Below are 12120 nucleotides of genomic sequence, written 5' to 3' on the forward strand. Positions count from 1 at the left end.
TGGTGGAACCTATATTTATTTACCCAATTCTTATAATTCGCCACCCTTTTCATTTTTTCGCCACCCCCTAGTAAATTACCATATTGCCCTTGGTTTTTGAAAAAATTATATTTATGCCATTAAACCTAAAATTTTCTATATAAACCACACTCACACTAAAAATTCTCTCACTACAACTAAAAACCAACATACAAAAGCAAAACTTAGGAGCAAAAATTAAGTTCAATCCCGGATTTATCAATCGAGGTAAGTTATTTTTAATTAAATTTAATCATCAAAAAAAAAAAAAAAATAGAAGTCGCCCAGATCTGGGCGACTCCAATTTTTTTTTTTTTATTTTTTTTTTCCGTATGTATTTTGTTAATTTTATTATTATTAATTTAATTATTATTATTATTGTATTGTTATTTTTGTTAATATTAAATATATGTTAATGTTATTATTATTAATTTTATTATCATTATTGTGATTGTTAATTTTGTATTATTAAATATATGTTAATGTTGTTGTCATTAATTTTATTATTATTATTGTTATTGTTATTTTTATTTATTATTAAATATATGTTTATGTTTTGTTTTTATAAATTATTAGTTTAAATTTGTATGTTGTAATGTTTATTTAATTTTTTTTTAGTAAGTGTATATATATGTTATTTATATTTTACGGAAAAAAAAAAAAAAAAGAAAATGAGTCGCCCAGATCTGGGCGGCTGAACCCCGGTTTAGTCGCCTAATTTTAGGCGGCTGAACCGGGGTCCAGCCGCCCGGATCTGGGCGACTCATTTTCTTTTTTTTTTTTTTTTTTTAATTTTTTGTATATTTTGGAGTAATAAATTTAAAAATTGAAATTTAAAAAAAAAAACTGATTATTATATATATATATATATATATATATATATATATATATATATATATATATATATATATATATATATATATATATATATATATATATATATATATATATATATATATATATATATTTTTTTTTTTTTTCCTTATATTTAGGAAAAATATATTTAAAGTTTGAAATTTTTAAAAAAAACCTGATTTTTATTAATAAATTTATATATTTTTTTTAATAAAATGTTAATATTGTAAATAATTTATTTATTTATTTATTTTAAATTTTTTTTTCCGTTTATTTAGGAATAATAATTTTAAATTTTGAAATATAAAAAAAAAAACATGATTATTATTAATAATTTTATATATTTTTTTTAATAAAATGTTAATATTGTACTTAATTTTGGAAAAAAAAAAGGTGATTATTCTTAATAATTTTTTTGATTTTTTTTAAAAAAAAGGTGATTATTATTATAAATATAATTTTTTTTTATGTTATTACTGTTATTGTGATAGTTAATAATAATTTAATTTTTTGTTGTTATATAATTGTTTATGTTTGTATTATTAATTAATTATTTTGTTTTTTATGTTATTTTTTTCCATATTTTATTTATGATTATTATGTTTTTAGAAATATTATTATTTATAATATTGAATGAAACCGTAAAAAATTGTAGAAAATGGCTGGTAATCAAGGAAAAGGAAAGGGTTTTTTTAGGCAATTGTTGAGAGGTAATAGTTCTAGGCCTACCTTACTCAGAGGGGACCCGCATGAGAGGGGGGTCACGGGTTCTGCTAGGAGGGCTAGGCAGGAAGAGGCGGCCAGACACAGTGAGGCCCAAAGGTCGAGTACGCTGAACCAAGTGCGTACTCATTTTGATGACCAGGCTGATAGCCTCCAGAGTAGTTGGGGGGTTTATAGTGATGATGATAATGATGCTGATGATGTTCAGTTCCAAGCTCCTGAGCCTGCCCCATTGGACTGGACTATAGTTCGTGGCCCCGACGGCAGATTTGCCCTTGGCGGCCCGAGTTCTTCCGCCGCATCTGAGCGTGCAGGAGGAAGTTTTGTCGATAATGAGCCGCCACGGGGCAGGCCCTCACAGTCCACTAACACGGACTGGTTAGTGACATCACCCCAGCCCGGGGGGCCGAGAGATACGCGACTAATCCCTAGCTATGGCGGGCACATAGCTAAACTTATTTATGACGGCTCCGAGCGTACGCCTCCGATTCTGGAGTGCCGTTTTAGGAAGAGACCGGTGGAGTCCATCATCGGACTGAGGGATATGTCCGATGAGCTAGTCGATTTTCTACCTTCCACTTCCCTCGGTCAACTACCGGTCATTATGCACCAGCACATCGACTCTGCTTTGATATCGGCGTTCGTCGAGAGGTGGCAGCCGGATACGAACACCTTTCACATGCCCTGGGGAGAGATGACGATTATGTTGCACGACGTGCAACGCATATTGGGCATTTCTATTGATGGTTCTCTGTCGGCTGCGCCTTCGGAGGCGGAGTGGGAGGTTGGTATCACCAATCTGGTCGGCGAGCCTCTGTCTGAGCTTCGACGTAAAAGTTCATTCACCAGCGGATGCATAAGCGTTGCTGAACTGATGCGACTGTGTCATAGGTCGCAGGCCTTGGATACCTAGACCACAGCGTACTACATGGCTGTCATCGGCTCTACCTTGTTGGCGGATAAGACCAGGACTGGCATGCGACCTCACCCATAGTTGTCGTCAACGACGATGAACAGGACGTGGCCTGGGGTGCGGTGACCTTGGCGTTCTTGTACAGGCAGCTCGGAATGGCATCTAGGGCTGGTTGCAAGACCATTGCTGGATGCCTCACATTGCTCCAGACATGGATCTATGAGTACTTCCCCGCTTTCCGCCCTCATCCTCGCCGAGATGATGTGCCAAATATGACTAGGGCGGAGATGTGGACGCCGAAGAAAGTAGGTCGTGAGCTGGACAGGTTGATGGAGTTCCGCAAGGTTCTGGACTCAATGACAGAGACTCAGGTATTTTACATTACATTTTGTCATGCATGTTGTTTTTTATTTGCAGGAAATTTTTTTTAACTTGGCCTGTATGCAGGTTGAATGGACTCCCTACAATTTTTCTGCTGCTGCGTTGCTGAATGAGCACCCACGCACCACAGTCATCGGGGGTATCACCTGCTTTGATGTTGTGGAGGTGTATTTGCCGGAGCGGGCATTGCGACAGATTGGGTTCGTGCAGTCTATTCCTCCAGCTCCTATTAGACCAGCACATTTGAAATGATATAAATTAAGTACATTAATGACTACAATAATAATAATTGGATTAATAATAACAACAACAACAACAACAACAACAACAATAATAATAATAATAATAATAATAATAATAATAATAATAATAAATAAATAGATAACGATAAATCAAACTAATAATGACAATAACAATAACAATTTTAATAATAATAAAAACATTACGTTAATAAAAAAATTTAAAAACATTTAAAATAAATAAATAATGACAAGACAAATAATAACAATAATAATAATAGTAATAATAATGACAACAAATACAATAATAATAATAATAATTATAACAATAATAAATAAATAAATAATTAAATAAATAAATAAATTACGTAAATTAAAATATTAAAAAATTTAAAAAATAAAAATATCAACAATAAAAATTATAATAATGACAACAACAATAATAATAATAATAATAATAATAATAATAGTACTAACAATAATTATAATAATAATTTAAAAAAACATTAATACGTAAATAAATAAAAAAAAAAAATTAATAAACCAGTCGCACAAATCTGGGCGACTAACCCCTGGTCCAGTTGCACAAAATTGGGCGACTGGACCATGGATCAGTCGCCCAGATTTGTGCGACTGGACCATGGGTTAGTCGCCCAGATTTGTGCGACTGAACCATGGTTCAGTCGCCTAGATTTGTGCGACTTGTTTTTTTTTTTTTTTTTTTCGAACGACAGTTTTACGTACCGCATCCGACTCATAGTCACTTTCGTTAGCCATATTCAACCAATAACGCCTTACAACTTCTTCACCACTTTTTAGAGAGATAGTACCAGTTTTTTAGAGAGATAGTACCGTGTTTGAATTCGTACTTCAAACGCATCTCAGAATTCGATATATATAGACAAATCATCCGCATTAAATTCTTAATAGTGTTATTAAGCGTGATTTACATTTATTAATTATGTTTTAACTCCAATGGCATTTTTGTAATTTTTTTAAATCCAGGGGCAATTAAGTAATTTTGGGGGGTGGCGAAAAAATGAAAAGGGGTGGCGAAAAATAGCAACACCCATTATTTATTCAACAAATTTTGGTTGTATGAGAGTATGAGACCGTCATATCGTGAGATGATCCTATACAAATAACTAATTAGCACAAAATGGTAAAATTTAAATTCATACTTGTATAAAAAGTTGTTTTTTTTAAAGAGTTTGGGCTGACTCAATTGAAACCTTCTCACGTTGAGACGATCTCAATAAAGAGTTAGTGTTATTTTTTTATTATAAATTTTTAAATGAGACAGTCTTCTGATGAGAATAATTTTATTGGACTGATTCATATATATTTAGTATATTAAAGTGATTATCTATAATTTTAAAGTAATTAATTAGAAAAATAATAAGTTAATTATAAGTCTATTTCGTAATGAAACGGTATGAGACTAGCTGGAATTTTATTGATATAAAGTAATTACTAACTTGTAAGTACCTTGTATAGTTATATTTATTGTATTTCGTTAAAAATTTAAAATTTACTTAATTTTAAGAAAACGAGTCAGATTGTTTAAATTTCAATCAATCAACTTGAATTTTTATAAAATTTTATTCTTTCCTCTTCAATTTAAATATCTCATTTAGTTTTTGTTAAAGGAAAACCTGGGAAATATCTCATCTAAAAATTGGGTATATTTATTGATGTACTAAAATTATTATTAATATTTTTAATTGTGTATAAGTAATAACATAATAAATTGATATTAATATTCCTTATATTGAGACGAATCAAATAAAATTCCACATAATAATTATATTATACTCCTTCCATTCTCTAATGTTTTTCTCATTTGGAATTTCCACCTTAAGAATAGAGAAATTTAATTATGTTTTTTAGACATATTTAGAAGATAAAATATATCAATATGAGATCTCGTTAGATTTTTCTTAATATATACTTTTTTTATTATGTATTTTTTATAATTTTTTATCATGGTATTTAGAAATATTAAAGTTTAAAATTTATTTTAAAAACTGTGCAAAAAATAAACAAAGAAGACCAAAAAAGAACGAATAGAATAGTTTATAAAATAAAAATACAAAATAACTAAAAAGAATGTAATGAATAACATTAAAAGTTAAAAGTTAAACCATTCGCTTACATTTTTTCTAGTTAAAACATTAAAGATGACTACGCGTAACCACGTGAAGTAAATTACGTAATGGACGCGGAAAATCTTTAATTTTATCTCAAAAATACCAACAAGTTGCTGGTTAAGATTCTCTCAATTTATCTAACTTTTAAATTTAAGTCAAATTAAATTTGTATTATTTTTAGTTTTACGAGTATTTTTTTAATTTTATCTTGAAACTTATACACTTTTTTCATATTAACTACTTATTCAAATATTTATTGACGCTTTGACTCATTAATTTTTGACACAAAGAATAATAAGAAGTTAGAAATAAGAAAGAGAATCTAAAAGTAGAAATAATGAGATTATATTGATAAATGGAAATTAAAAAGATATAATAAGACGAACTAAAATAAAAATATTAAAGTTGTTCATATTGTTTACCGAGTTGATTTCAGGTCAGATATTTCAGATCAGTTTAAAATCGATTCTGCATCCACATTGATTTTTACATAATCATGAATCAACTTTTAAGTTGGGTCATCAAATCGGATTCGATTACAAATTCGGTTCAATATCTAATCAAAGGATATGTTTTGAACAAATATGACCAATTTTGAGTGGATTTTTTAAGATTTTTTTATATTTTTTTAATAGTTGGCAATCCTCTTTATGCGCCTATAAATAGTGACCACCATATCATATCTTAGCATTACATATAAATAATCTATTTAATTAAATTTCTCTTAGAATATCAAATTTAATCTGAAAAATGTCAGGAATAATTGAGAAAATTGGGGAGACTCTCCACATTGGAGGTCACCATGGAGATAAGAAAGATGAGCACAAGAAAGATGAACATAAGAAAGATGATCATCATAAAGAAGGTGGATCATCATTGATCTCTAAGATTGTGGGCCATGATGATGCTAGTCATGCTGATCATAAACATGATGATGGTCATAAACATGATGGTCATGGAGATCATAAGCATGATGGTCATGGGGATCATAAGCATGATGATTCTGACAAAAAGAAGAAAAAGAAGGATAAGAAGAAGAAAGAGCATGGTCATGACCATGATGGTAGTAGCAGCAGCAGCGACAGCGATTAGATCTGCTTATTTACAAGGTATCACAATTATATTATAAATATTATGCTAATTTTTTATTTCATGAATTGTTATATGAGGCGTTTGCATAGGCGGGATAATTTGTTCAGATTATCCAGTAAATTTTGAGTAATATGTTTCGAATCTGTTCAAAATTGTTTTTTTTTTCATTGGAAAATAAATTCATTTTGGGCGTGAATTAAAGTCGGTTTTACCGAATTGTTAGATCTATTTTGAATATGATTGATCTTGAGATTCGAGAAGAATAACCCTTGATTACTAAATAAAATTATATTATTATAGACGTAGTTTTTGATTTTTTGGATTGATTCCGGGTACAGGCCCATCTTGCCCCTTATGGTGCCGACCACATAATTAGATTTTTCAAATTTTAATTCCATATAAAATTCATCAAATTAATTGAATATAATTTGATCCAAATCCAAAGTACTTGATAGAAATTTGGTGAAAATTTGATTTGTTCATCTATAAATACAAGGTATAATAACCATAACTTTTCAATTTTTATTGTTTTGTTCATGGAAAATTTTTTGAAAAAATAATAATTTAAAAATTTTATTCTATTTTATAAATCTAGGCATATAACTCACTTTTAGTAAATTTTTAATGATATTTTTATATTTTTAGATGTTGTAAATTTTATGTTAAATGACATTATTATTGTTTTTGCAGGGTGCAGGCGAGTATGTAGTATGAGTTAATGAGGGACAATAATTGAAATGAGCTTTGATATTTGGTTGTATAACCACCACTAGATTTCTCCACAATTATATGTGCTTAATTTTTTTTCCCCTTTTTTTTTTCCTTTATTTAATCCCTCATAAAAGCTTGTTCCTTCTTTTATTGTAAGATAAGACTATGGCTTGTTCAATTGATTGTTGTTGTGTGTTGTGTATATTGATCTACTCTCTTATGAAAATTATTCCATTGTTAATTAGTAAAAATATTAAGAAAAATAGGTAAAAAGAATGTTTTTAAAAAAATTAGTGGGAAACGTGTGAATCATAAGAAATATAAAAATGTTAAAATGAAGTTAATAAAGGATATGTAAGAACCATGAATATTATTAAAATATTAAAACGAAGATAAACAAGGTTATTATTATTCAAAATTTATGATATAAATAAATAAATTTTTTATGGAAACAAGATTTAAAACACCTGTAATCATATAAAGAACAAGACAAAAAGAATCAAGGAAATGAACAAGTGTAAATAGAACAAAATGCTATTAAGTATTGTGCAAAATGTCTTTTGATTTTCACAAACAAATAGTTAACTCTTAAAGTTAAGAATATTTTGTCCACACTAACTATTAAAAAATTATATATAATAGGAAATAAATTACAAGTTTATATTTTTTTAGTCTTTATCGAGTATGGTAATAGGCTTCTTACTTGATCATCAATATAAACATAAACTTTGAATATTAATTTGTAATACTTAATTAAGTCACTCGACTACTTGATACAAAATTCAATATCATTTTTGACCCTAGATAAAGTAGGCTTAACTTTTCGTGCAAATGCACGGTATATGTTAATTCAATCATTACTATTAGTTTTTTATAAATAAATCAATGTAATATTATATTTTGGTATATTATATCTTTGATACAGAATAATTTAACACATCAATTTATCATGTACTATAATATGTTGCTTAATATCAAAAGAAATAAATATTTTCTGATTTATTGAATATTAATCTTTTTTAGGATTGTTTGCGAGAAAATAATAAATACGATTGCAACACGTGTTATTGAGTTTAACAACTTTTATCATGCAATATATTAATTTTGTTTGAAAATTCCAAATGACATACTCTAATAATATTGCCAAATGTCTTTTTTCATGTGTTAATACTTTTATTAATTGAGTGACATTTAAATTTAAATGTATTTATGGAATTTTTTCTAAAAAACTTGGTAAGAACATATTTAGAAATAGTTACTTATCATAATAACATACTTCATTCAATTCTTACCAAATTTAACATAATAACATATTTCGATATATTTCCTCATAATTTATAGTCCATGTCTTAAAAAGAATAAAGGTTTCAACAAATAAATAATGATGACATAATTAGTAATAAAAAAAAGTTTAATTAGTTTAGTAAGATCAATTGATTATAAATGATATGTTCATTAATAAAAGTAAGATAGACTACCATGGCCAATATATATAATTTAAAAACAAAAACAATTTTTAGATTTATATTTTTTTAAAAAAATACACATATATTATACAAATATACTTAACATAAGAAGTTCAAATAATAATTAACTGTAATAGTTTGTGATAAAAGAATTGAATGTAAAATCTAAGGCATCACAAATAAGTTATTTGAAAATAATATTTGTATATATCTTTATATCAATAACTTTGTGCAGAGTTTCTATTCGATATAGAATATATAAATATATATTAAAGAGTACATATAAGACAAAATCATCATATACCTATACTCATATTTGATGTATTTTGATCATAAAAATTTGAAATAAAATAAAAATACCATGATAATACAACAAGTATAAATTTTGATATATTTTTTATTACAGCATGTCTCACCATGAGATAGACCTATATAATTAGCCGTCAGTTCAATAGAGATGGTCTCATTTAAAATTAATATATATATATATATATATATATATATATTCTAACTAGTCAAACTAACCCCTTAAATTTACTAGTGACGCAGACGATAAATTAGTTGCTCGCTGTTACCGCAGGAACACGAGTGTTGTTATATTGATCCGCCATTGATGATCAAAAACATAAGGCTCTGAAACCCTAACTCTCTCACTTTATTTTTTCTCTAAGCATCCAGGTTCTACTCCTACTTCCTATTTTATTTGTTTACATTCTTCCTTCACAATCTTATTCATAACTAGTTTTTTTATTTTTATTTTTTTTTTATTATTTTTATTTTTTTATATATTAAATATTGGATCTTATGTTTTTCTTTAATTTTGATTCAGATTTTTAGGGTTCGTTTCGAGGAATTTCGATTAATCAGTTGATCCACAATTTATTTGGAGTATTACCTGTCTTCTTTAGGTTTGTTTTATCTTATTTACTTCAATTTGCGTTTCCAATCATTTGATTTAGGGTTCAGAGTGTTGTTTGCATTAAGATCGACTTCCATTATGACAATCAAAGACATGTATAAATTCTGTGTTGTAACGTTATGGTGAATTGATTGTGCTTTTCCATACACTCTAATTTTTATCCATTCTTTTAGATTTGGATCATGGGGTAGATTTAGGGTTTTCAATTCCATACGCAGCTCTGTTTTGGTTCTTTGTCATACATATGTCTATTGAATCAACTATTTTATTTGAAATTGTCATGAGGTGAAGCAAATTTGGTTATTTGGGCTCTTTAATTTGGGTTTGGCAGTAAAAGGCTGGCCTATACCAAATTTGGTTCAGTTCCAACTAAATTAAGCCCCTAAATGGGTGAATGTAAACTCTTTTTTAATTAAGAACCCACCTTGCCTGAACAATTATGATTCTTTCCATTTGCTGGTTCTGTTTTAGAATTGTTCTCTAGTTATAGGTCCAGATTTAAGATTTCATCTTGATGTAGTTCTTCACAAAGGCCAAAACATGAGATTGCTGTAGTATACTCCTCTTGATTTTGATTCCAGGGAGCCCTTAAATTTGAGTTTCATGATTGCCTTTGTTGAGCGATAATTGGTTTAGATTCTATACTTTTAAGTTTCATGATTGCCTTAAATTCTATACTTACTACTTAGATTCTATACTCCTCCACAGTATGATCATATGAACCAAATCTAACACTTGGTATTACATCACATATTAAGCTCCAAAACATGAGATTGCTGAAGTATACTTCTCTTGGCTTTGATTCCAGAGAGTCCTTAAATTTGAGTTTCATAATTGCTTTGTTGAGTGATGATTGGTTTAGATTCTATACTTAAAGTTTCATGATTGCCTTAGATTCTATACTTAGATTCTATACTTCTCCACAGTATGATCATATGAATCAAATCTAACACTTGGTGTTACATCACATAATTAAGCTCAAAACATGAGATTGCTGAAGTATACTTCTCTTGGCTTTGATTCCAGGGAGTCCTTAAATTTGAGTTTCATAATTGCTTTGTTGAGTGATGATTGGTTTAGATTCTATACTTAAAGTTTCATGATTGCCTTAGATTCTATACTTAAAGTTTCATGATTGCCTTAGTTTCTATACTTGGATTCTATATCCTCCACAGCATGATCATACGAACCAAATCTAACACTTGGTATTACATCGTATATTACGTCCCAACCCTATACAATTTTGCACCTGATGTAACCAGTACAAATTTTGGAACCAAATGCCCCCGTTAGGATAACTAAACCAAAAGCTTATTGGGGGCTGTAATTAGAGTCTTGGAGTAAATATAAAATCTTTCAATAATTATTGATGTTGCATGTTCTGTGCGAATGCTTGGCATTTGGCAAGGTTTTGGTCGACAATTGTAATGACGATTTTAATCTGCAGTTTGCTCTCTGAAACAAAAGTTGTTGCTCATGTTTCTTACTAGTGAACTGTACTTGGGTTATCCATGTCTTCAACAAATAGTATACTGTGTGCCTATTGCTCATGAACCATTAGATTCTTGCGAACGGGTTTGTTTACCTTAAACTCTCTGAAGTTAACTGTTATTTATGCGTAATACTTGTAATTTTTGCTGTTTAGGTTGCGTCGCGAAGTTTCCTTATTAAATCTGATTGCTTTAAGTCCCTACAAGTCCTAAACTTTTTTCTGAAAAGAATTCAAGATCCCAAGATGAACTCTCGAAAGCAGAGGTCACAGAGGCCGATGACTTCAAAAGTAACAGAAGATTATATGAGGGTGTTACAAGATGGTGCAGCAACTTTGCCATTTCCATTGAGAAGCACACAGAAAACATCCAGAAAAGGCATGAAGAATGACATAATGTTGTATCGGCCACAAGAGAGATCAAAGTCTTCGGCTCAGATAGACGCTTCAAATGTCGGAAACGAGTATATGGCTCTTCGACGCAAGTTCTTGCTGCTAGAGGAGGAGAGCTGCAGCTTGGGAAGTGAGTTGAGAGAGGCGGAAGACGAGATTAAGAGTCTAGAAGATGAGAAGCTTCAGCTCTTGGATCAACTTATTGTATTGGAAGGCCTAGTTGATCTCTGTGAAGTGCCCAACCAGTAGATATTGCTATTTGTAAATGGCTGCTACCAATAACAGCAAACAGGAAAGATAAGACTACTGCATTTTTATTTTTTTTATATATAGTAGTATATTTTCGTTGTGTATACTTCGATTTTGTGAGGATCTTTCTTGAGCGAGGGACTTTTTGGCTGCATCCTCTCCTCCCCAAATCCTGCTCATGCCCTGCTCGGGATACTAAGGTATGATGATGATGATATACTTTAATTTTGTTGTCTAAATCATGCTTTTGCTTAATGGAATCTAAGCAAGCTCTTTAGGCTTTGATGAATTTTTTGGTTGTGTCCTTATACAAGTGAAATTCACACCACTAGCTTATTCTCCAGATATATTGGTGGAGAATAGGCTCTCGTTTAGGTCGAGAGCAAGTATAATTTTTCAGGAAATATGTTGGTTCTATTTTCACTTAGCCCTCCCTTACCCACCTCATCCCCTGTACGTTGTGAAAATGTGAAACAAATAAGTAAAATTAACAAAAAAAAAAAAAGAACTTCGGGTAAACTT

At 29.7% G+C, this 12120-nt stretch overlaps 2 protein-coding genes across 3 annotated transcripts; both read left to right on the forward strand.

Annotated features, from left to right (window-relative positions):
• The first annotated feature begins 5860 nt into the window (after positions 1 to 5860).
• On the forward strand, positions 5861 to 7284 carry LOC130799982 (protein SRC1). The gene is made up of 2 exons (XM_057663297.1): positions 5861 to 6388; positions 7062 to 7284. The coding sequence occupies exon 1, from the start codon at positions 6030 to 6032 to the stop codon at positions 6369 to 6371; it is 342 nt and encodes a 113-aa protein (XP_057519280.1). The 5' UTR covers positions 5861 to 6029; the 3' UTR covers positions 6372 to 6388; positions 7062 to 7284.
• Positions 7285 to 9048: 1764 nt separating this feature from the next.
• Positions 9049 to 11702, forward strand: LOC130799981 (uncharacterized). 2 transcript variants are annotated; one of them, XM_057663295.1, is made up of 3 exons: positions 9050 to 9226; positions 9378 to 9456; positions 11113 to 11702. In XM_057663295.1, exon 3 carries the CDS (start codon positions 11203 to 11205, stop codon positions 11596 to 11598), a length of 396 nt encoding a protein of 131 aa, XP_057519278.1. In that variant the 5' UTR covers positions 9050 to 9226; positions 9378 to 9456; positions 11113 to 11202; the 3' UTR covers positions 11599 to 11702. The 2 variants fall into 2 exon arrangements, with proteins under 2 accessions (XP_057519279.1, XP_057519278.1); XM_057663296.1 differs by having other exon boundaries at positions 9049 to 9226; positions 9378 to 11702.
• Positions 11703 to 12120: the final 418 nt, after the last annotated feature.

The sequence above is a fragment of the Amaranthus tricolor genome, chromosome 14 (genome assembly GCF_026212465.1).
Source record: "Amaranthus tricolor cultivar Red isolate AtriRed21 chromosome 14, ASM2621246v1, whole genome shotgun sequence".
NCBI classification, from domain to species: Eukaryota; Viridiplantae; Streptophyta; class Magnoliopsida; order Caryophyllales; family Amaranthaceae; genus Amaranthus; species Amaranthus tricolor.